The sequence below is a fragment of the Giraffa tippelskirchi genome, chromosome X (genome assembly GCF_054371585.1).
Source record: "Giraffa tippelskirchi isolate mGirTip1 chromosome X, T2T-mGirTip1v1.2.pri, whole genome shotgun sequence".
Lineage (NCBI taxonomy): Eukaryota > Metazoa > Chordata > Mammalia > Artiodactyla > Giraffidae > Giraffa > Giraffa tippelskirchi.
The window spans coordinates 128,454,075-128,481,257 of NC_137289.1; the positions used below are offsets into that span (position 1 = coordinate 128,454,075).

General features: G+C 38.8%; 2 protein-coding genes across 3 annotated transcripts in view; one reads left to right on the plus strand and one right to left on the minus strand.

Moving 5' to 3' along the window:
* Positions 1-27,183, minus strand: part of IL1RAPL1 (interleukin 1 receptor accessory protein like 1) — a 1,447,392-nt gene that overhangs the window by 643,892 nt on the left and 776,317 nt on the right. The window lies entirely within an intron of this gene.
* Positions 8,882-13,686, plus strand: LOC145536499 (uncharacterized). Its single transcript, XM_081565862.1, has 2 exons — positions 8,882-9,011; positions 9,216-13,686. Exon 2 carries the CDS (start codon positions 9,235-9,237, stop codon positions 13,684-13,686), a length of 4,452 nt encoding a protein of 1,483 aa, XP_081421988.1. The 5' UTR covers positions 8,882-9,011; positions 9,216-9,234.

A 27,183-nucleotide genomic window follows, 5' to 3' on the forward strand; every position in this document is an offset into this window, starting at 1 on the left:
TATTAAATCTTGCTCCTAGACTGCTGTGGAAAAGTGGTGACTTAGGATTCACACACTCAACTAATCCTGCACCCCACCCCTCATTTTATGATGAAAATTTCAGGGAAAATTTCAATAGAGTAAAACAAAATCTATACTGATCTTTAAAGAAGACAGAGAACTACCAGAGTCTCCTGAAATTTTACCCATGTACAAATAGATTTTTCAGAGTGAGCCTATGTTTTGAAATTTAAAGCCATACTTTCCCCCTACTGTATGTAAACCAAAAAACCAAATCTGGACAATGTTACCAAATAGTTGTTATAATCAGTGATTTTTTTTGTCTACTAATACTTCTCTAAGTATTTTATGAATATAATAATGGTCATATGCTTTATTTATTTTCACTTTCCAGGTCAAAGTTTCCTGACAATAGCTTGGCTTTCCTTGACTTCAAAATAAAAATACAGGTGATAAGTAAAATTAACTGTGAAAATGGCAGATAAACTTAATTATAATGGGCATTTATATCATATATTTAACTACATGTAAAACACAAAAACTGAATCTATTCCATAAAATTGACAGAGGTGCATATTTCCAGACTCTGAAGACGGGTGTTATTTTGAAGACACAATGTTTACCAAAATGAACAGTCAAGACTTTCATGTAAAGAGTGACTTTGAACTTAGCATATTTATAAAGTGGCTCAACGTCTATGTACACAAAGAAGACAGAACAGTGTATCTGTATCTGGGAAAACTACTCCTCACTCAAGAAAGGTTTGGGGGAAATGGATATGGAACTAGAATTACTTTCTGAAGAAGGGATTGCAGGGACCTCCCTGAATTTACCTGTTCACAGCACCAACTTAGTGCTCCAATTTGAAGATAACAAGTGAGATCTTGCTTGCTTTTTCATCACTTTCTAATGTCACATTTTTAAGTCTTTTACTTCCTTTTCTCTTGTTATGGTTTGAGGTAGTTTCATTCTATGTAAATTTTGGCATATTGCCTCTTAAACTTTTCATAGCAAAGGCAGGCCGCTTCATAGAAACAAAACCATTAAGCCCAGTAGGAGACACTCAACATAATACAGGAATGAATATATTAGCTATCATTTATTACAAGAGCTAATTAAATATCACTTATTGAACATTTAAAATTCATTCACTTAATCACTATTTATTGAGTGAAGACTATGTGCTTGGCCCAACTGGGGATAAAGCAGTGAATAAACAAGTGTTTGGTCCTATGGCACTTATACTCTACTGAGAGAAAATGGTAGGGTAAAGAACATTGTGCAAAAAACTTTATGAAATACTAATTCACAGCCATTAGGATACCTATTTAAAAAAAAAAAAAAGGAAAACAAGTTTGGCGAAGATATGGAGAAGTTGGAACTCTTTGTGTATTGCTAGTGGGAATGGAAAATGATGCAGTTGCTGTGGAAAACCAGTTTGGCAGTTCTTCAAAAAGTTAAACACAGAGTTACCATATGATCCAGCAATTTCACTCCTAGTCATATACCTAAAAGAACTGAAAGCAGAGACATAAACAGATACTTGTACAATAATGTTCATAACAGCATTACTCATGATAGCCAAGAAGTGTAAATGTCCACCAAAAGATGAAGGAATAAGCAAAGCATGGTATAGACATACAATAGGATATTATTTGGACTTTAAAAGAATGAAATTCTGATACATGTTACAACATGGTTGAAGCTTGAAAACATTATATAAAGTGAGATAAGTCAAGACACAAAAGGACAAATATCCTATGACTCCATTTACATAATGTAGACAGGACAGGCAAACTGCTAGAGGTAAGGCTGGGAGAGAGGAAGGAATGGGGGATTGCTGTTTAATGGGTACAGAGTTTCTATTTGGGATGATGAAAACTATCTAGAAATAGATAGTGGTGATGACTGAGCAACAGTATGAATGTAATTAATGTCACTAAATTGTACAACTAGCAATGGTCAAAATGGTAAATTTTATGTTAAGTGCAGTTTACCAAAATAAAAATTTAAATTTTACACTTTATATGGGAAAAAATATGATATATGAATTATATCTCAACGAAGCTATTATTTAAAAAAAAAATCTTTATATGCATTACCTCGTTTAATCTCCCTCTATATAATCTCATTTATCCCTTTCACTTCAAATACCACCTCTATGTTTTTGTCTCCTGTATACATATCTCTAGCTCTAACCTCTATCTGAAATTTAGATTTATATGCCCAGTTGCTTATCATACTTAACCGAAATCAAAAAAGTACTTTAGATCTAATATGACTCATAAATAAATCTTTACTTCTACCCTCAAATCTATTCTTACCCTAGTCTCCCCTCTATGACTGATAGACACATTTACCTAGTTGCTCAAGCAAAATAACTAGAAATCCCTTGAAATGTTAGTTTTATCCCAATGGAACTAGTGTGATGTCAGTGCTGTTGCTGTTTAGTCACTAAGTCATATCTGACTCTTTGCAACCCCATGGACTGTAGCCCGCCAGGTTCCTCTGTCCATGGGATTCTCCAGACAAGAATACTGGATGGGTTGCCATTTCCTTCTCCAGGGAACCTTTCCCACTCAGGGATTGAACCTGTGTCTCCTCAGATTCTTTACCACTGAGCCACCAGGGAAGCTTGTGATGCAAGTGAGGGGTGCCAATAACTCAAAAATTAAGGTAAATATTACCTCAATGCAATATTGAATAAAACCAAATTAATACAAAAAAATCCATGAAAACAACAAAGGCTTATAATTCTTTAGTATACCACTCTATATTATATTCATTCTATCAATGATCACTAATTTATATTTTTCCTGACTTTATTTTTACTTTCTCTTCCACAAGAAAGGGAGTCTCATCCATCTTGTTTACCACTTTGTCCCATAAATATGTTCCCCATGCCCTAGGCTCTCATGCCAACTGACTTTCAGGTTGGATTTTTTCAAGAGAGGATGTGTTGTTTCAACTTCTGGGTCTGATAACACCAATTCCTTCCTCTCTTCTTTCCTTCATATATAGGGGTGGTTGCTAATCCCTGGATTGCCTATGTCCCACCATTTCAGCACTTCTCACATATTTATAACCCATTTCCCACATTAAATTATCCCTACTGAACTGCTTATAATGAACTTGTTTTAACTGACTAGATCTTGGCTAATATAGTAGTTTAGGAAGCAAATATATGAGTATTTAATCTACATTACAGATAAATTGCTAAAAGTCACCCAGGAGGTAAAAGAAAGAGGTAGACAAATTATATATTTGCAAATATTACATATAATACCTCTAAACGTCGCCCATTTAATAAATAAGGGTGCTTTTGCATTTTCCTGTCTATGAGGAAAGCCTTTCCTTTGTATATCTAAAACAAAGGGGTGGGGGACAGAATTAAACTGTGAGTTAATTTAATTTAAAAGCAAAATTAGATGTTTTTGAGAAGAGACTTTTTTACTCTGTATAATTTATGCACATTTCACACTTGATTTCAATACTTTTTAGGCAATTTTAGTATCAATTTCAGTCTACTGGAATTTTTACATTTTTCTGACCTGAAAGAACAGTCATTAATCTGAATCACCTACAATTCCCTAAAAGTAAAAATGGTTTAAATATCAGAAATCTAATAACTTTACTTGGTGAAAATAGGCCATTTTCAGGGAAAAGCAAATGAGCTAATGATTTATATTTCCCTATAAATATAAACATGGTTAGAATGTGACAACTGTACTATGGATTCTTGTCAACAAAGAAGGTAGGAATAAAAGACACTCAGGTTGGCAGAATGCAATGTCATGGAGTGATATTAGATATGATTAAAAAGTGTTAAAAACAAAATATAAGTGGGTTGCATCTTTATAAAAATGTGATAACGAATACTAAAGAAGAGGACATTTGTGAGGGCAGAGGAATCCACTAACAAGCTGTTGTGATCATGGACAAATAACTTGCCCTTCCCTGAACTTCAGTTAACTGATCATAAAATTGTGAGGATACTTAACCTCATAGAGTTGTTGTGAGAAGTAAACAACATCCTGATATAAAAACACTTTGTAATGAGCAAACCATTACATAGTATGTCTTATTGCTGTTACCATTTTCTGCTCTGAAGGTTTAACCTCTTAGATTGTCAACCTTACTGCATCTCTTTGAATCTTCACACGTAGGCCTGGTGGTGTTCCACATCCCCTTCATTATTCATAGTATTTTCACCACTGGTTAAACAGGGAATTTATATCAAGGTCACCACTTTTTAAAAGCTTAATCTCCTTTCCAACAGCACTTCATAAAAGAGATAAATCATATAGTTCTTTATATTTAATCTCCTTATCCTACTGCATATATAACCATCTTTCATTGCTGTTCTTTCAAATTTCATTTTTATAAAAAGGCTCAATATGAACAGAACACCCTTTCCAGGAGTGAAGTCTCATACATTTTGAAATTCAGTTAAATTCATTTCATATCATTGCCAGAAAGGACTGCCGTTGATGTGAAGGCAACCCTAGATGCAGCAGCAGGGAGAGAAAGGAAGGAAGGAAGGAAGAAAATACCATGAACGAGGGCTTCTTATTAGCTGTGCTCTCCTGGTTTTAGATGGATGAATCACCAAGGAGATTCTAGACCTGGATAGTTGAATATTTGTGGATGTCATCTTAGAACAGACATTTGGAAATTCAGTATTCAACAGTATGGGTTATATGAAAAACATTTATCCCAAGCCAGAGGAGAGATGGAATAGTTACACAGGAGACTATGTAACAGTCTGCTGTCAAAATACATTTCTATCAATACTATAAGATTATTTCTCATGTTCTTCCTATATGAAACAACTGTTATAAAGTACTGAAAATAGCTCTATTGTATACATGATTTCTAATCACAAAATCAGTTTTTTTTCGTTAAAAGTCCATTATGATAATAGCAAGAAAACAAAGGGAGAGAGAACTCTTTTTTTTTTTTATAATTAGTTTATTTATCTATTTTTTAACTTTACAATATTGTATTTGTTTTGCCATACATTGACATGAATCCACCATGGGTGTACATGTTTTCCCCTTCCAGAACCCCCCTCCCACCTCCCTCCCCATCCCATCCCTCCGGGCCATCCCTGTGTACCAGCCCCGAGCACCCTGTATCATGCATCGAACCTGGACTGGCGATTCGTTTCACATATGATAATTTACATGCTTCAGTGCCATTCTCCCATATCATCCCGCCCTCGCCCTCTCCCATTGAGTCCATAATACTATTCTATTTATCTGTATCTCTTTTGATGTCTCCCATACAGGGTTATCTTTGCCGATTAACTAAATACCATATATATGTGTTAGTATACTGTATTGGTGTTTTTCTTTCTGGCTTACTTCACTCTGTATAATAGGCTCCAGTTTCATCCACCTCATTAGAACTGATTCGAATGTATTCTTTTTAATGGCTGAGTAATATTCCATTGTGTATATGTACTACAGCTTTCTTATCCATTCGTCTGCTGTGGAAAGGAAGAATTCAACCACATTATATTCAGCCTTATCAGGATGCAGGGTTTTCCCAAATAATTTCTCATACATACATGAAGAGTATCATGATTAACTAGATATCTTTTCCTTGAGTGCTTTCTCAAAGCTACAATCTGTGCAACAGCATTGTAATCATTCCCACTCTCAAAACCCTTCTGTTCACTAGTCTATTAAATACAATGGTAATTGACCATCTTGGTGACTAATTTACAAAAGCTATTATATTACTTCTAGCTTCTTGTATTTTTTTACTAACATGGATTTATCTGGAATCCAAATTGTACAAAGTATCATGGTATAATTTGACTGTGCAGTTACTGGTGTTTTTATTTACCATTTATTATGTCAATAATGTATAAAGCAAATGGCAACCGGCTTCAGGATTCTTGCCTGGAAAATCCCATGGATGCAGGAGCCTGGTAGGCTACAGTCCATGGGGTCGCAAAGAGTCAGACACGACTGAGCAGCTTCAGTTCATGTCAGTAATGTATAAAGCACACAAGATGAACAAATTATTACTTTGAATCGTGGCTCTGGGTATGTTAGTTTGTCATTTGTTGAATAAAAGTCTACAAGAGGGCTTACATCCTTTCCCCAAATTCCAAAATAGTATTATTGATAATATCATTATGCATATAATATTTACTTGATACACTGGTGCAATACTGAGAGATTTTACACAGAGATATTGTATGTTCATGTGCATGTGTGTGTCCTCTATATCTACCTATGACTTTCCTCTTTCCCTTCACTAATAAAAATCTTTCAGTGGGAGTGTTAACTACTCTCCTCACTTTCTCAACCCAGGCTCATCTCTTTTCCTACCATCATCTGAATTTTCTCACCAATATTTCTCAGAAAATACTGTTACTAGGATTATCAGTAACCTGACTTTCAACTGTTATCTGGCTGGAGCATATTACAATTTAATTTTATTTGTGTCTATTTATCTTGAGTTTTTATTATTTTCCTGGTTTTCCTTTTGTGTCTTGGATCATCCTGTCATTTTCCCTTAAATACAGAATTTCCCTAGGCTTTTGTCCATGTTATTCATTTCCTCTTGAGTACTATTATGTTACTGAGTGATATTCAGGATGAAATATTGCTGCCCCCACTGATGGATTACAGTTATGTGCTAGTGGTATACAAAGTTATAGGGTAAATGCTGCGCTTTTTTAAAAAAATTGAAAAGTCAATTTTTAATGAGTACATGCCAATGGTGAAAAAATCCCCACTGATGAGCCCCAGACACCCTGAAGCCAATCCTCAGGGCAACTCTTATTACTGAGTTCTTTGTTATCCACAGGAATTGGACCAATTAACACCCTCAACAACAATGTTTGAGAGTGCCAGTTTTCTCATACCATTAACTAACATGGTAAGCTATGAATTGCTTTCATCTCTGGTAATCTAATAGGTAAAAACATGGTCTTTTATTTGTCCTATCTTGCAATTTTATTAATTGTGAGGTTGAATATTTTTCATATACTTAAATAGCATTTGTATCCCTTATTTTGTGAACTGTCATCTTGATTTTTTCTTCTACTGGATTAATAGTCTTATTTTTATTAATTTGTAGGATACTTCTGAGGTCAAACTCTGAGATGGGAAATACGGAGATATGATTTGAGACCAGGTATATTAGAGTGCTGGTTACTGGGAAATCAGAAGAAAGGAGTACAGAAAATGTATAGCACCAGAGGTAGTCATCCCTTCTTAGGAAGAATGAGGTACCTTTAAGAGGAAACATGTCCTTCAAAGACTGAGCAGTGAAGGGAAAAAAGGAACTGACTGAAGATAAAGGACTCTAATGAATGAATAAAGACTGTGACTAAGAATCAGAAGAAATCCGACTTGTAAAAAATGTACAATTTGTTAAAAAATACCACAACAACCAACATTAATAATAATAAAATCAATGTAACATAATGACAGAAAAAGAAGGTGACCTTAAAACATGAAATCAAAATAAGCCATGCAATCCCCTAACCTACCCACTTCAAAGTGTCTTCTATTGCTGGTTCAGGAGGAAAAAAAAAAGTAAACAATGAGAATTAATTCAGCAGATAAAACCACTGCAGAACACATATGCAAACATACACATCCACATTTGCACAAAGCTGAGGAAAAATTTAACTTGACACTCCAACAGGAATCATATACTTAAATAAGCATTGCAGAATTGGAATCATAAACTTTTTTAAACTTTAAAGACAAAAGAACAAACAACATGAACTATGAAACAGGACCTAATCAAACTTAGTAGAAACAGAATAAATAACGATTGAATTACAAAGTACCTATGATAGGCAGACTTTCTAAAATGGCCAGTGAAAGATGGTCTACTTGAATTCTCAGAGCATGTGAAAATAATAAGTTAACACTCCTGTCATTATAGTACATTATATGGCACCACGACTTAAAATAGGGACTATTACCCTGGATTATCCACATGGGCCCTTAAAAGCATAGAATTTTCTCCAGATGGTGGCAGAAGAGGGAGCCAGAGGTGCATGAAGCATAAGAGGGATTCAACATGTCATCACTGGCTTGAGGATGGAGGAAGGCACTTGCAAAGAATGTGATCAACTTTTAGGAGCTTTTGAGAAATCAGAAAAAAATAAATAAATAAATAAATAAATAAAATAAAAAGGATCCTTAATCCTAATCCTATAACCACAAGAATCTGAATTTGGGCAACTACTTGAATGAGCTTACAAGTAAGTGGTTTCTTCCCCAGATCCTCCAGTTAAGAGCCTAGCGCAGGCAAATTTGATTTTCGACTTTTGAGACCCCAAACTGAGACTGCTCTGTGTTCTTATTTGCAGAACTATGAGGAAACAAACAAACGAACAAAACAGGTGCGTTGTTTTACACCACCAAGTTCATGGCAATTTGTCACGGCAGCAATATGGAGTTCCCTAGGGAGAAGAGGTATAACCACAATTAACAAAGGGTCATCAAGGATACCCTAAAAGATCTAAAGGATAGAAAAGAAAGAAGGAAATAAAACAAAAAGTTTTAGAAAGAACATGATAGAAAAGGCAGGAGGAGATTATCCAATGTACTTATAACTGAAATCCTTAAAGGAGAAAAAAGCAAATCAAAGAAACAGAAGAAAGATTCTAAGACAATAATTCTAGATAACTTTGCTGAAATAAAAGCTATGAATTTACATATTAAAAAAGGAATGACACTGCCTCAGTTCCTAAAAAAAAAAAAAAAAAAAAGTGTTTTTTTGCGATCACTTTGAAAACCCGCACGGACTGGATACGGCTGTCTGGCCCAACTCGCCAGTAGGAAGCACAGGCAGGAGAACCGGAAGTGCAGTTCAATAACCAGCCCACTGCCGCCAGGGAAGCGGGCAGATTGAAGAGGCCATTGGGGAGGAGCACATCGGCGCGCGGAAGTCCCTGTGTCCCTCACACCAACGGTTTCCGGTTGCGCCCGGGGGGACGACGCAGAGGAGAGGCCAGGCCCAGCACAAAGGCGGTAACCCCTCTAGATACAAATATTTTCAGAAACTCACAAGAATTTTGTGTAGCACTTCCTCGGAGGCAAGTTTCTTGGTGTACTGAAGTTAGGCTGGTGGTCCCACTGTGAAGTTGGGGAGGGGTGGTTTGTAGACCTACACATCGATATTAAAGACGATTTTCACCCAGTTCGTCAGGACACTTCCATTTTCTCCTCTTTTAGGCCCCCCTCTTGTACTACAATGGAACAGTCTCTAGAAAGAGCTTTGGATATTGCAGAGTCTGTCATTGAAAGTGCCCAACAAAGACCTCCGAAAAGGAAAGACTCATCGAGTGGGGAGATGTCTCTCCATGAAAAACTTTATGACATTTATGTAGAAGAAAGTGAAAAAGAGCCTGAGGTTGCGGAGGAATTAAGAAGTAACGTGAACCTATTAGAGAAGCTCCTTAGGAGAGAATCGTTGCCCTGTTTGGTGGTCAACCTGTACCCAGGAAAGCAGGGCTATTCGCTGATGCTCAAGGGGGAAAATGGATCATTTACAGAGAGCATTCAACTGCCTTATGAAGAAGGGGAATTGCTCAAATACTTAGATGCTCAAGAATTACCTCCTGTTTTGGTGGATCTCCTGGAGAAGTTGCCGGTTAACGTTTTTCATCAGGGGTGTGTCATAGCAGAAATACGGGACTACAGGCAGTCCAGTGAAGGGGAGCCTCCGAGTTACCAAAGCAGACATATTCTCTTACGTCCCACCATGCAGACGTTAGCCTGCGATGTAGAGGCCATAGCCAGTGATAACCAGAACTGGACCCAGGAGGACAAACTTTTGCTTGAGAGCCAACTGATCTTAGCTACAGCCGAACCACCATGTTTAGACCCTTCTGTATCAGTAGCTTGCACTGAAAACAGACTGCTCTATAACGAACAAAAACTGAACACTGTTCCTATGAAAAGGAGTTTGAAGAGATTTTCTACAGCCTCTCTGAATCAGCAGCAGGACTTGTCTCCCTGTCCACTTCCTCCTGAGCTAACGGCCGAGACTTCTTTCACAAAAGAGCAAGAAAGTAAACAAGATAAGCAGTCTGACCCCAAAACTTTGAAAGCAGACAAGTGTGTAGATACGTGGAGAGAGAGACTCTGTGATTTGGCTGCGCCTTATGAAGTGGATGTGGAGAAATATATGTCTTTCAAATATGATGACTGGCCAACTTATGAGGAAGGAGAAGATTCTATATTTGGATATGAAGACAGCAGTCATTCCCAGGCACCAGAGCAGATGCTCATTGATTCACTTAATGATCCATTTATCTCTGGAAGAAGTTGCCATAAAAAAAATAGAGAAGTCAGACATGAGATACAGATGTCTCCCTACCATTCCTTCACAGATGACCATTCCAGTAGTTTCCTGTTCGAACCAGACACTGATGATGTGAGGGTGGTCAGTCCATGTGAGGAATCATCCCAGAATAGTGCCCAATGTGCAGTGCTGATGTCACACAGCTTTGGTGACTTGGCTGATCTTTGGCCACCTTCTCCAGGGAAAGAACTAGAACAGCCTAAGACTGGGTTGGTTCAGTCTTCTGGTGACTCAGCTGATCTCAGGCAACCTCCTCCAGGGAAAGAACCAGAACAGCCTAAGAACGGGTCGGTTCAGTCTTCAGTGCTGGGCAAGGGAGCCAAACATACACCTTCACCCATCAGACCTCCCTGGAGCCCAGGAAAGAGCTCCTGGGGTGACAGTTTCACTTCACAGCAGGTAAGCAGCTCTCATCAGTTTCCATCTCCTGCCTCTGCTCCTAAGCTACCAAGTCTTTCCCAGAAATCTTCTATGGAGGTGAGTCAAGTTAGCTCACTTCCTGCCATGGCTCTGTCCACTGTGGGCTCATCACAAAGGACTGAAGCTTCAGCCACATCCTCTGGTCTGAATATCACCAAAGAGGTGCACCCTGGTGGAGGAGGCCAGGCCTTAGGGAGCGGCTCTAAGCCAGTGCAGGACTCTACTACAGTACCTGCAGGAATCAAGCCTGGCCCCCTGCCTGCAGGGATCAAGCTTAGCCTCCTGCCCACTGGGATCAATCTGGGTTCCCTGCCCATTGGGCTCATGCCCAGGCCCCTGCCCATAGGGATCAAGCTGGAGCCCTTGCCCACAGGCATCAAATCCAGAATCTTGCCCACAGGTATCAATCTTGGTCCTCTGCCCACAGGGATGAAGCCTGACCACCAACCAACAGGGTTCAAGCCTGGCCCCCTGCTCACAGGGATCAAGCCTGGAACCCTGCCCACAGGGATGAAGTTTGACTACCAAACAACAGGGATCAAGTCTGGCCTCCAGCCCATAAGGATCAAGCCTGGCTGCCAGCCCAGAAGGACCAGGCCTGGACCCCTACCCACAGGGATCAGGCTGGAGCCCCTGCCCACAGGGATGAAGCTTCACCACCAACCAACAGGGGTCAAGCCTGGCCCCCTGCCCACAGGGATGAAACCTGAACCCCTGCCCACAGGGATGAAGCTTGACTACCAACCAACAGGGATCAAGCCTGGCCCCCGGCCCACAGGGATCAAGCCTGGACCCCTACCCACAGGGATCAGGCTGGAGCCCCTGCCCATAGGGATGAAGCTTGACCACCAACCAACAGAAATCAAGCCTGGCCCCCAGCCCATAGGGATGAAACCTGAGTCCTTGCCCACAGGGATGGAGCCTGACTACCAAACAACAGGGATCAAGCCTGGCTCCCAGCCCATAGGGATCAAGCCTGGAACCCTGCCCACAGGGATGAAACCTGACCAGCAACCAACAGGGATCAGGCCTGGCCCCCAGCCCATAGGGATCAGGCCTGGCCCCCAGCCCATAGGGATCAGGCCTGGCCCCCAGCCCATAGGGATCAGGCCTGGCCCCCAGCCCATAGGGATCAAGCCTGGACCCCTACCCACAGGGATGAAGCCTGACCAGCAACCAACAGGGATCAGGCCTGGCTCCCAGCCCATAGGGATCAGGCCTGGAACCCTGCCCACAGGGATGAAGCTTGACCAGCAACCAACAGGGATCAGGCCTGGCTCCCAGCCCATAGGGATCAGGCCTGGCCCCCAGCTCATAGGGATCAGGCCTGGCCCCCAGCCCATAGGGATCAGGCCTGGCCCCCAGCCCATAGGGATAAAGCCTGGACCCCTACCCACAGGGATCAGGCTGGAGCCCCTGCCCACAGGGATGAAGCTTGACCACCAACCAACAGAAATCAAGCCTGGCCCCCAGCCCACAGGGATGAAACCTGAGCCCCTGCCCACAGGGATGAAGCTTGATTACCAAACAACAGGGATCAAGCCTGGCGCCCAGCCCATAGGGATCAAGCCTGGCCCCCTACCCACAGGGATCAAGCCTGGAACCCTGCCCACAGGGATGAAGCTTGACCACCAACCAACAGGGATCAGGCCTAGCCTCCAGCCCACAGGGATCAAGCCTGGCCCCCTGCCCACGGGGATCATGCCTGGAACCCTGCCCACAGGGATGAAGCTTGACCAGCAACCAACAGGGATCAGGCCTGGCCCCCAGCCCATAGGGATCAAACCTGGCACCCAGCCCATAGAGATCAAGCCTGGCACCCAGCCTATAGAGATCAAGCGTGACCCCCAGCTCAGTGGGATCAAGCCTCACCCCCTGCCCACAGGGACCAAGCCCAGCCCTCTGCCCACGGAGATCAAGCCTGGCCCCCTCCCCACAGGGATCAAGCCCAGGCTCCTGCCCAGGGAGATCAAGCCCAAGCTCCTGCCCACGGGGATCAAGCCTGTGCTTCTGTCTACAGGGATCCAGCCAGACCCCCTGCCCGCAGGGATCAAGCCATTCACTCAGCTCACAGGAATCCAGCCGGACACCCTGCCCACAGGGATCCAGCCGGACAGCCAGCCCACAGGGATCCAGCCGGACACCTTGCCCACAGGGATCCAGCCAGCCAGCCAGCCCACAGGGATCCAGCCAGCCAGCCAGCCCACAGGGATCATATCCGGCCTACTGCCTACAGGGATCAAGCCAGACACCCTGCCCACAGGGATCAAGCTGGACACCCAGCCCACAGGAATCCAGCCCGGCCCCCTGCCTGCAGGAGCTCAGCCACCAAATGTGCAGACCACCGCACTACCAGTTTCTTCTCAAGGAGGTGTTCAACTTGTTAACAATACTCCCATTCTCATGCCCTTCACTCTATTCCAGCTTCCACCAGGCACACTCATTTTGAACACCCAGCAGCAGGCCCAGGAGCAGCTGCAGCAGCCCATGCAGCAGTGGCTCTACCAGCTGATTCCACAGCCACAACTTCAACAGCCCACCACTTCACATCCTCCACAGTCAGTGCCACAGGATCCTGTAGGAGGTTCAGTCAGTCAAATGGCCTTATCTGCTCAGCAACCCATGGTCATCAACCTCAATGCAGTGGAGAGTTTTCTGCAGCCCCGGGCAGTTGTGTTGTCTCAGGTGGGCTCTGCCCAGAGCGGCCCCTGGCCAAGCCTCCCTCAGCACAGAGTTCAGCTTGCCCCCACCTTGCAGCTGCACCCACAGCCTCAGCCAGTACAGTTCAGAATCCTGCAGCACCCAGTGGCTGTGGCAACAGTAGTGACCCCAGCAGCTCAGCCACAGCCACCTGGTGAGCAGGCGGCAAGCCAGCCAAAAGGTAAAAAGGAGAGCACACCAATCCCTCCAAAGTCCTGACTTGCATTACTTCTGAATCTTTTTAAGAGCAACACAAGAGTATTGGATCCAAGGGTTTCTGAGTGTTCACTCCATTTTGGTGTATAATGTCTCAGTATTTCATATGGGTAGGTTTTTTAAAGAAACAGGGAAATGATTTAATTTAAAAAATATGGGCTATGGCACTAACCACCATGTCAAAATACCATCTCTGCAATTTACTAACTTTTAGCCTATTTCCTGACTTCTCTGAATCTCCATTTCTTTGTCTATAAAAATATAAATTATTATGTCCCCTTCTGCAGTTTACTGTCAAGGTTATATATATTATGTATATATTATTAAATGTTGAAATTCAAATTAATTTTAAATTTTAATTGATACAATAGTAAATATTTGAAAGAAATAAGCATAAGTACTTAAACTGAAACTAAACTGTGGTAATAATATTAGTATAAATGATAGTTTTGTTATGTTGTATAAAAATCAACTTTATATCAATGTCAAATATGGCATGGAAGTTTAATTCTTCAAATAAAAAACACACACCACACTTCTAAAAATAGCAAAAATATATAGGATTAGATATGTATTCCTTAGGTTTTCAAATTACATGTATATAAATATATGTATTATTATATAGCCCTATGTTTCTAAATTTTATATATATTTATATTCCTTAGGTTCCTCATATTTATATAGTTTTTAGGTTTTAAGATTTCTTTACATACATATATTATTTAGGTTCCTTATATTTGTATATTCATTATTCCTTATATATTCCTAGGTCTTTAAATTACCTATAATTAAACATATTTATTATTACATACTGCTTACATTTTCAAATTGTCGATATAGATAGATAATAAGATTTTAGTCCTGTCTTAAAAAACCATAGCCTTTTTACTCTAAGTAAATGCACCACATAGTGAATTCTTTCTCTGTCTGATAAAACTGGATGCATTAGGCACTTGTACTTCGTTCTTCAGTAATTGAGGGACGATTTGGATATATGACCCAATATCATTTGCCAAACAATATTCTTCAAATGCATTATTCATGTGGTGCTTATTATTTTGCAAACACTTCATAATATACAAATGCACCTGCTGTCTGCCATTCGTCTTCCTCCTTTATTCTGTCTCAATTATTTTGTCCCCATCAGACAAGATAATAATCACAAGAGAGAAAGGATAAAAGTTTCTTGACTTATAAGGGATAGGTGAATAAAAAATGGCAAGTTTAGATGAGCTGTTGAAAGAAGCGACAATGGGGGTAAGAATGAATAATTGTAATATGAAGATATCTCTTAATACACATGCTAGATAATTTAAAAAAAAATATCTCTGTAGCTCCTAAACAATATATTTTAGGATAACGATGTAAGAAATTAAATGACTAGTTCAAATGCCCTCCCTCCAAAAAACTTGAGTAAATGCATTCATGTGGAAAATACTTTTAAAATACCTTCTATGTGAATATAAAGATTTATATCACTCAAAAATGGCATCTTCCTGATTTCCTGGAATTGAAGTTTGCTGGAAAAGAATGGAATATTTGAAAATATCAGAAAAAAATATTTTGTAAATAGTTACTTTTGTTGAAAGACTTAATTTTATTGTAATGATATTTGCTATTTGAGGCATTCCCTTAGATGACTGGTAACCAACTATCTTTCATTTAACATGTCCAAATATGGCGACATTCATCTTTTTCTTGATGGTATTATAGTCTTTACTATTTGGTGTTAGAATAATTCACAAAGTAACTGAATTAATCACCAAGTAATTTTAAATAATTTAAAAATTGAAAATCTATCTGCATACCCTTCTAATTTCAAACTCCTTCTAGAGAAATTCTCAGGATTCCTTCTTAATAGCTGAACAATCACCCACCCTCAATGAGTCCTGGCACTAGCAAATGAATTAATGATAAAATATTTTCATCTGTGACATTTCTGACTATGTCACACTCTTTTGCTTAATATACTTCCTCCATCTGCTTATTCTGTGGAATCAAATTCAGACTACATTGTTTGGCTATACAAGGTCTTTTTTAACCCGGATTTGTCCTGTACCTCTCCCCCATCTCTCACCATTTCCCCATTCGCATCTGTGGCTTTGGCAGTACTTAACTATTGGTGCTTCCAGTGTGCCGTGTTCATTTTTTCAAACATAGATTGTATGATTTTGCATTTATATTTATAGAGTATTAGTGTTTTTACTTGAATGGTTAAAATTTTAGCATTTATATAATTATAAACGTATGTATATTTATATTCTCTAACTCTGTGTTTAATGTCACAAGTGTCTTTAAAACATCAAAAGAATACTAAATGAGTATTATTACTATTTAAAAGTAATTTAACTTTAAGCAGAAGTTCATATAATGATGAGAAATAAGAAAATTAAATACATCTCCTGTTTGTTTCCTTCGCTTTGAACCAAAAAATTCCTGAATTCACAATTCAGTCATAGGTCATTTTGACACACTGTAACATAAAGTTTCCTTTTATAAAATTCCAAGGCTACTAAGAAGCAAGAAGAAGACTAATCAGTAAGATACTCCTTTTTATTTCAAACCACCTCATTTATTAGAAGTTTTAAATTCCAGGCATATACCAATGTATGCAAATAAGATAATGTTCTCCTGTCTTTGTTTCCTTGTTTTTGTCATGTGATAACAGTCTGATGGAGTCTTATTAGATTGGAGTACTATGTTTGGGATGATAGAACTTAGATGTGGTGGGGAAAATGAGGAGTGGTTTAGTGAGTAGAGTCTCAGTTTTGCAAGATGAAAATGTTATAGAAATTGTGTGAATATACCTAATATTGCTGAACTGTATTCTTAAAAATGATTAAGATGGAAAATGTTATGTTTTGTGTGTTTTTTTCCCATGAATAAAAATTTAAAACAACAACAACAAAACAGTTGTGGCATATAAAATGCTTCATTTTCAGGGGCTTTAGGGGAACTTCGGGGCTTCCCTGGTGGCTCAGATGGTAAAGAATCTGCCTGCAATGCAGGAAAGCCGGGTTCAATCCATGGGTTGGGAAGATCCCCTGGAGAAGGGAATGACAACCTACTCCAGTATTCTTGCCTGGAGGATCCCATGGACAGAGGAGTCTAGTAGGCTATAGTCCATGGGGTTGCAAAGAGTCAGGCACAACTGAACAACTAACACTAACCCTTAGACATTCCATAAGTAAATTATCCAGAATGATTGAAATGGAGGAGTTATTCTCACAAATTTAGAGGATATGTTTTAGATGATCTAACAATATAGGCTATCTGGCAAATGTGAAATCACTCTGATGAGCAACGGGGGCCACCTGGAAGTGGTACTAATTCTCCAATGCAAATGAATGAGATCGGCCTTACTGTTGATTTATCAAATGATGTGACATCATTTTCTGATGCTGTGGACACAGCCAACAAATGGTAGTTGCTAATCTAAGCCCCAAACCAAACATCCCTACGGGAGACCCTCTAAGTTGCAAATTAAGTTGTCTAACACATACCCCACTCCACATAGCCTGCTTCAGTGTAGATGGATGAGGACTTCAATGACTGATGGTTCCCTTATACAAAGAAGGAGCTGGCCAGAGAACACACACTGTTTCAGAGTGAAAGGGAGCCTGAGGGTACAGCTGCAGGCACCAATCGAAACCAGCAGTGCCCAACCCCTCACCTAAAATGCTTCACAGCTGTAACTATGATGGGGTTGTCATACTTCGCATTCATTCATTTACAAATATTGACTGGGCACCTATAACCAGATAGACCAAAAGCCCTAAAGACAGCCATAAATGAGACAATGTCTTTCAAATGCTTACAGTCTAGTACATTAAGAACAAATAAGAGAAAACTCGAGCTTGGCTTTCAAATTGTATTGATCAAGCACAATTCATGCATTAACTTTCTAATTTTTGATATTATATTTCAAGACTATGGCATTCAGTGATAATTTTAAGAAACACTGCAAATTAGGTTTTAAACTGGAAATAGCAAAAGACATCCAGACGTAGTGTTGACATAATATCACTTTTTTTTTTATCACTTACCCTCATTTCAGCTTAATAAGCTCTCCTGGCTCTCATCTTTCAATGTTTAATCCAAAGCAATTAAACTGATATGCAAATACCATCTCCATTGCTTTAAGAGTGACACTTAGCACAATTTCATTATAACAGGCAACTGGAATGTTTTTAGAATGATCAGCTCATTTTTATTTTTTTAAATGTGCTTTTCTTGCAAGGTATGCTTGTAAATAAAATGTCCATACACACAAATTTTACTTGATAAACATGTAGATATTTGTCTTGTATCCTGAGCACACAGTCCATACTATGTGATATTTCTATTTAAAAGTCTGCTATTCTTTTCCTCAGACTCTACAGAAATGAATATTTTAGCTAATGAATCATATTCGCAAAAACCACAAGATAAGCAGAAAATGAACAAAGTGTGTGTGTGTGTGTGTGTGTGTGTTTAAGGTAGTCTGTCTTTTAGGATTCAGTTCTAATTAGAGAATCAGAAGGTTATATACTTTATTAGATTCAATTAGTAAAGCATGACCAGTTCTTAATAGTCCCAGTTCTTCACTCCTGCCTGTATCCATATACTTTGACATGTAACCTCCACTGAGTCTGAGTCTACCATGTGACTTGCTTGGGCCAGTGGGATGTTAGAAGTCATGAAGCAGGGGCACTATTTACAATATTGCAGCACCATTTACAGTAGCCATGACATAGAATCAACCTAAATGTCCATCAGCAGAGGAATGGATAAAGAAGATGTAGTATATATATATATATATATATATATATATATATATATACAATGGGATATTAGTCATAAAAAGGAATGAAATTGGGTCATTTGTAGAGATGTGGATAGACCTAGAGACTGTGAAGTAGGTCAGAGATAAATATATATTGATGCTTATATGTGGAATCTAGAAAAATGGTATAAATGATCTTATTTGCAAAACCAAAGTGGAAACACAGACATAGAGAACAACTGTATAGATAAAAGGGGGCAGTGGGATGAATTGGGAGATTGAAATATATACACTATTGATACTATGTATAAAATAGATAACTAATGAGAATCTATTGTATAGTTCAAGGAACTCTACTCATTGCTCTGTGGTGACATAAAGGGGAAGGAAATCAGAAAAAGAGGGGATATATGTACACTTACAGCTGATTCACTTAGTGAATCAGTTAATGAATTCAGTTAGTACAGTAGAAACTAACAAAACATTATAAAGCAACTCTATCCCCCAAAAAATTAATGTAAAAATAAAAATGAGCATTACGAAATGTGTTTTGACAGAAATGTTAAAAATATTCAGTTTGTATTTATGCCCAAAAAGGAAGCAAAAATATAAAACAGTGAAATATGTGAGCTATAATTAATCTGAGCTTTATCTTAATTTTCACTCCTATAATTATTTCCTGACTACTCCATCTGTAACCCAAGACTTATATGGCTAAGAAACATTTAAGTGACTCTAAAAATTTGCAGTTTTAGCATGATCCCAAGACACACAGTTACCAGACCTTAAATTGTGGAAACACTTATCTCCTGTTGGGAGTATTTAAGGGTTTACAGTATAGCGCTAAGGTAAGGTTCATGAGCTTTAAGTCCAATCTCTAACATTTATTAGGTCTTCTTAGGTAGCTCAGCTAGTACAGAATCTGCCTGCAATGCAGAAGACCCCGGTTTGATTTTGGGGTTGGGAAGATCCCATGGAGGTATAGGCTACCCACTCCAGTATTCTTGGGCTTCCCTGGTGGCTCAGATGGTAAAGAACCTACCTGCAATGCGGGAGACCTGGGTTCGATTCCTGGCTTGGGAAGAACCCCTGGAGGAGGGCATGGCAATCTACTCCAGTATTCTTGCCTGGAGAATCCCCATGGACAGAGGAGCCCGGTGGGCTACAGTCCATGGGGTCCCAAAGAGTCTGACAAGACTGAACGACTAAGCACATTCAAACTCTTTAATGTATTATACTATAAACATTTTTAAAATTCCAGAGTTGAAATACATTGATATGACCTTTAAATGTCAGAATTATTAATAGCTAACAGATATGGTTTTTTCTCACTGATTCTATGACTCCATGACATACTTGTTTACTTGCAGTAAGAATCTAAAATAAACAAAGCAAAACCAATTCTAGCCAATTAGCTTAACAGTTTACCTTGCACACTCCTTTTGACTTTGATCATCATATCTACATTTACAAACTCAATATTTTTGACATCTGAAAAGAAATAAAAAATTATCTCGGAGTGATGGCTTTATGTTACAAATATTTCCTGGTTGTAACCATTGGAGCACATAAAAAAGAATAATACTTTTAAAAATATGTATCTGACAAAGCTAAATAAATTGTTGGGATACAGATTATTATTTATGATTATATTGTCTACTTCTTACATTATTTTTAGCATTCTTCACACATTGTGCACATCCCTTGGGTTCTTCTCATAGCATTAGACATAAGATATACAAATTATTAAATGAAGTTACTGTTGATCAGTATTGTTTTCTAAATCCCAAGCTCTGTACAATGATTAAAGTTATCATCATCACTTATCTGTCAAAGAAGTGTTGGCACCATGGCACAGTTAATGCATTGTTAATTAGAAGCACTGAGACTGAGCACCCATCTATAGCAGTGTGCCGCTTGGTTTGGCAAGTCTCACCCCTTTGAGTCTTTTTGTCCTCATGTATAAAGTGAGTAATAATATCTGACCTAACTCATAGGATTCATATGAGGATCACAGTTAAAATGTACATGAAACTAAATATAAGTGGAAGAATCTCATGAACAATAAAGTTACATGTTACTAATTTTCTATGAGTCTTATTTTCACTTATAAAATAGCAATAGTAATTTCTAGCTCTTAGGATTTTCTGAGGATTCAGTAGGAAAATACATGCAAAACAGCATATTGCCAGAGACAGAAATAGCTTAATAAGTTGCTTAGTCAAGCAACTTTAAACATTTAAGCACCTCAAAATTTAGAGATAAAGTAGTATATATTATTTCACCCAGTTTGTTCATGTATTATACTCCATAATATAATCACATATTATACCCTCCTTTCAACTATATTGCATTAAACTGTTACAAATGAGAAAGCATAGCAGGTGAATAAAATCTGGTAGGAAAATAACATGGTGAGACTTTCTCACATTCTCGGATATTCTCCAATTCTTTCTATTATCTCCAGATGAAAAAAAAACATAAAATATCAGATATCTTATTTTCTTTTTTTTGTTTCTTTTAACATATACATATATCTATTTTTTTTCAGGTTATATTCCCAATTAGGTTGTTACAGAATATTGAGTTCCATGTGCCATGCAGTAGATCCTTGTTGGTTATCCATTTAAAATACTGCAGTGTGTACATGTCAATCCCAAACTCCCTAACTACCCTTCCCCAATCCTTCCCCCTGGTAACTACAAAGTTCATTCTCTGTGAGTCTATTTCTGTTTTGTAAATAAGTTCATTTTCATCATTTTTTAAATTTTATATTTCCCATATAAATGATATCATATATTTTTCTTTCTCTGTCTGACTTCACTTTCTATTTTTAGAAACTTTGTATTTTTCTACCATTTCAAGGTATAAGTTACATGAGTAAATGACCAAGTATATTCTTTTGAGGTCAAAATATCCCTTGCTATGGATAATATCTGATAATTAGTTCTAAGAAAAGAGAAGACTACCAAACAGCCCTGATTTATGTGGTCAACAGTTATATATTTATTCATTGAGTTTATAAAAATTTCAATACAGGTTAGAATTCTCCAAGATTAACACGGGCTCCTATGCTTTCAGTTCCTCCATCATTCCTTCCGGTCTTACCTCTTTTAATCAGCTTATATTCCATAACACCTCCCTGGCTTCATTTAATTCCCTGACAATGTCAATAGTATGGTCAATCATCTCAGTAATGCTCTCTTTCTACCCATGAGTTTCTCACTACATCATTTTATTTCACCCAGTTTTCCAAGTCCTGACTCTTTCTTCAAAGTCATGCAGTCATTCTTAAATCACACAACCAAATCATCCAGAGGTGTTTTTTTTTTTTTTTAAGATTGTATTTTTTGGTAAGTTCAGTTCAGTTGCTCAGTTGTGTCCGACTCTTTGTGACCCCATGGACTGTAGCACGCCAGGCTTCCATGTCCATCACCAACTCCCAGAGTTTACTCAAAATCATGTCCATTGAGTCAGTGATGTCTTCCAACCATCTCAACCATTGTCGTCCCCTTTTCCTCCTGCCTTCAATCTTTCTCAGCATCAGGGTCTTTTCCAATGAGTCAGTTCTTCGCATCAGGTGGCCAAAGTATTGGAGTTTCAGCTTTAGCATCAGTCCTTCCAAGAAATATTCAGGACTGATTTCCTTTAGGATGAACTGGTTGGATCTCCTTGCAGTCCAAGGGACACTCAAGAGTCTTCTCCAACACCACAGTTCAAAAGCATCAATTCTTCAGCACTCAGCTTTCTTTATAGTCCAACTCTTACATCCATTTTTTGGTAAAATCCCTATCATGTTAACGAGAGTAACTATTTCAAGGTGATTAAAGTTGATGAAAATTGTCCAAATGGTAAAATTAAGTTAAAATGGAGATTAGAAGTAAAGTTGACAGTAGCAAGGAAGGTCAGAGAATAAGAATTATGTCCAAGAAATCCGAAATGTTAAATATACAATTTGGTTAAGAAAACCCCTGTATAAGAAACAGTGGGTAAGTTCTGTTTCTAGTAATATGACAAACTAGGTTGTCCAAACCAATCCTTCCACTGAAAATAAGTAAAAATACTTGAATTTTTTTTTTCTCAAAATGAAATAGTTAATAAGATTTGTAGGCCAAAATCTAAGCAAAACCTGAGCTCAAAGAATTAAGTGACCCACTGAAGACATTTCCCTGAGGGCTTTTACTAAACCTAGTAATTTCAGTCACCATGCTACTGCTGCTAAGTCACCTCAGTCGTGTCCGACTCTGTGCGAGCCCATAGACGGCAGCCCACCAGGCCCCCGGGTCCCTGGGATTCCCCAGGCAAGAACACTGGAGTGGGTTGCCATTTCCTTCTCCAATGCATGAAGGTGAAAAGTGAAAGTGAAGTTGCTCAGTCATGTCAGACTCCTAGCGTAGTCTTGGTTTAATGGCGGCACAGGTCTGAAAGCATAGGGATAGGGGATTCAGTCAAATCTCAAACTGGAGAAAACCTCCATCCAGTAAAGCTAAGAGCTACATCATTAAAAAAAATGATGAAACATAACTAAGCTTGACCCTCTCCAACCTCTTACACATCCTTAAGGTATATTTATAGCACAAATTCATATGACTTTCATAGTTCCCCCAAAACCTCAAGCCATGAATTTCATTTAATTTACAGTGATCCCAGAGGGATCACACCTTAGGCACTTGTGAAGGCAAATGGAAATCCTTTCCAGAAGAGTTCCCCTTCATACTAGGCCTCAAAGAATCTGCCCCCCCCCAAATAATATTCTAAGGAAAATGATCAGCTCATTGAAAACATGAACAAACATAAACCAACTAAGCACAAAAGGGAATAAAGGGACTTTCTATTCTATTCATTAGAAAGAATAAAGAGCAGCTATCTCTCTACTCTCTGTAGTGAAAAACTCCAGATTTAAAGTTACCAGCCAGCAATTTTAAAACAAAGAAATGAAAGACAAGCATAAAGCCTATATATGCGTATATATATGTATATATATACATATGGCGTGCTGCGATTCATGGGGTCGCAAAGAGTCGGACACGACTGAGCAACTGAACTGAATTGAACTTATATATATATATATATATATATTTATATCTGTATAAAAATTACCTAATCAATTCGAAATAAGGCAATTCTTAGAACTTCTAGAAGAGAAATAAAATACATTAAATAAAGTTTAAATCTCAAGGGATAGGTTCAATATAACATTAAATATAGCTGATGAGAGAACAGAAATGAAACATACACAGTGGTGGAGGGGAGGCAGTCAGCAGTCACTGGATTAGAGGAGTACCCACCATCTGCCCAACATCGTTCTTTACTCAGGGTTAGCCACAAACGGGTAATGGAATACTCTTTATAAATAGGAAGGTTCTTGAGGGTCACAGATGATGCTAGGTCAGCTTTGGTAAAAGCACAGATGTAAAGACATCAAGGCCACATATTTCTAGACTGTATCCTTAGCCTTGCTCATCCTTAAAATGAATGTTTTGTTGCTTATATAAAGCATAGGAAGGAAGTAGAGCAAATCAAAATCTACTTTTAGGAAAAGTCAAAAACAAAACTGATGCTCAACAAATATGTTACATGTTTCTCCCCAAGTATTTAATTATACCTTTTATTTCAACATGAAATTTGATGTAAATGTCATAAAACTGATTTTTGTTTTACTATAATCAGACTTGCAGAGAAAAATAACAAGCACTTATTATGTACCAAACAAGGTTCTAAGTATTTCATGCACATCATTTCCTCAACCTTCACAATATCCTAGAAAGAAGAAATTCATGTCTTCCTTTGACACTTAAGAAAACAGATTCAGAGGAGAAATAAATTGAAAATGACAGAACAGGATTTGAACTCAGGTCTGTATTAACTAAACATAGTGTTATTTTATGTAAGAATTCAGATTAAAAGAGCAGTATCATCTTATTTTAACATGTTACTGACTGGGGAATTTTTTCAGGAATCAACGCCTGTGGCCATATACGTTTCCAGTCACTAATGTGTTATAAAGCACATTTTACATCTATACTACTTTAATGATATTCCCCTCCACCCCCCAAATTCCTTCCCAGACTTTGACAACTTACTATCAAACTGGAAGAACTCTGCTAGGTAAAAGGATTCTATACTAAACATACATTGTTTACCATTTCACGTTGTGAAAGGCAACCTGATAAATATGATCAATTTAGGATCTAAAGAATCATGTCCCTTAGAGTAACATTAGCTACAACAAAACAAAATGTATCATCAATTAAGGGAAGAGCCTCCATGTGGTTACACAGCCAGCTGCAGAGATGAACAGACACCAGAGGCAGCATGCTGACAGGTAAGCCAGCTGGGGGGTGTAACCAAACTGATTTCAACTAAATATTTCTTTTTAATTAATAATATTTAGATGAAGGGAGGGGCTAGTCTTATTATTCTCCATGGTAGTTAGTCCAAAGAAGAGTGATGTTATTGGAAACTATTTCATATGAATCACTGTGAGAACTAGAACTGTTTAGCTTATATAGGAATGTAAGAAGTGTAAGAATGAGTGAATGAAAGTCACTCAGTCGTGTCAGAATCTTTGCGACCCCATGGACTGTACACTCCATGGAATTCTCTAGGCCAGAATACTGGAGTGGGTAGCCTTTCCCTTCTCCAGGGGATCTTTCCAACCCAGGGATCGTACCCAGGTCTCCTGCATTGCAGGCGGATGCTTTACCAGCTGAGCTACAAGGGAAGCCCAAGAATACTGGAGTGGGTAGCCTATCCCTTCTCCTGCAGATCTTCCTGACCCAGGAATCAAACTGGGGTCTCCTGCATTGCAGGTGGATTCTTTATCAACTGAGCTATCAGGGAAGCCTTATATTCCTTCTCATAGGAATATAAGAAGTATAAGAATACAGGAATATAAGTAGTGGGAGATGTAATAGAGGCATGCATGTATCCCCAGGAATCTGTCTATAGGGAGACCCTGATGATTCTCATTAGGGATTTTTTTTTAATTTATTTATTTTTAACTGAAGGATAATTGCTTCACAATATTGCTGGTTTCTACCATATATCAACATGAATCAGCCATAGGTATATGTATGTCTCCTTCTTCTTGAACCTCCCTCCTACCTCCCATTCCATCCCAACCCTCTAGGTTGTTACAGAGCCCCAGTTTGAGTTCCCTGAGTCATACAGCAGATTCCCATTGACTATCTAGTTTACATATAGCAGTGTATGTGTTTCCATTTTACTCTCGCCATTTGTCCCACCCTCTACTTCCTCCCCCTTCACCTTGTGTCCAATTAGGTATTTTTAAAATTCAGTTTTAAATGTTAGACTTACTGAGTTTGGAACACACTCAAATTGTGTTTTCTGCTTTCCCTAAGTTTACTGATATCTCGGATCAATAAACTAGCAAGGATCACAGCCACAGAAGGCATAAAGATATTACATTGCCTCTGAGCACCATTCACATGCCCTGCTTTACTGGGAAAGTAGCCTAAACAGGGATGTTACAGCTTTCTTCAAATATCAGAAGAACTTTTTTGAGACTGAATGAAAAGCTGCAATGGCTCCAGGGTAGGGTCCCAGGATACAAAACTTGGCTCAAAAGGAAGGGACTTTGAAGAGCTCACAATAAAGAAGGAATTTCTAACTGAATGGTGGAAACAGAACTGCTGTTTTAGGATGTCATGGACCCCAAGTTTGAATATAGGATAGACAACCATTTGGCAGATATGGGGAAAGGGCACATGAGAAGAGCTTGTAGAACTAACTGAGCTACAAAGTCCCTTCTCCGCCATCCTGAGATTATTTTAGACTAAAACTCCCAAATCTCTTCTCTTTCTTTAACTCTCACTTGAACATCCAATCTCATTTTCAAAGACTTGTTTGAAATGGTCATTCTCAAAATTCTTGTAGTATTTTACATCCATTCAGTTACAGACCAGAATATATCATATGTCCCATTTTGGGGCTTCTGCGATGGCTCTGCGAGTGAAGAATATGCCTGCAATGAAGGAGACACAGAAGACCCAGGTTCAGTCCCTGGGTTGGGAAGATCCCCTGGAGGAGGAAATGACAACCCACTCCAGTATTACTGCCTGGAAAATCCCATGGACATAGGAGCCTGGTGGGCTACAGTTCAAAGGGTCCCAAAGGGTTGGACAAAACTGAATGACTAAGCAGCTTCTGATACTACATTATCCTAGTCATCCAAGCAGGCAACCAGTCATTATGGGCCCCTCCCTTTTCCTCCTAAATAAGTTGCTAAATCATGTGGATTCTGCTTTATACAATGTCTCTCCCATCCATCCCCTGGTTTCCAGTTCTTTCCCACTATCCTAGCCAAAGCTGCCACTATCTCTCACTTAGGTCATTTGGTAATGAGCTGTTAACTAGTATCCCTCCCTCTGATCTTACCTCCATTCCATTTATCTAATGCATGACAGCCAAATCAATTTTTCTCAAAAGGAGGCTGGATGACACATCTCCCTCTTCAAAATTCATTACCTCCTACAGAATTAAGTACAACACCTTCACAATTGGAATACGATCTAAAAGCTACCCTGAACCTTCCCATTCTTGCTCCCACTGTGATCAGAGGTGCAACAGGCTCTATCTCTGCCAAAGCTTTTGATTTTACATCCATAGATATTCTATCTAACTTAGGTAACATTAATTCCTTGCCTGGAGTGCCCCTGTCTATTTTTCACCTTTGTAGTCAAAACTCATTTCAAACGGTACTTACTCTAAGA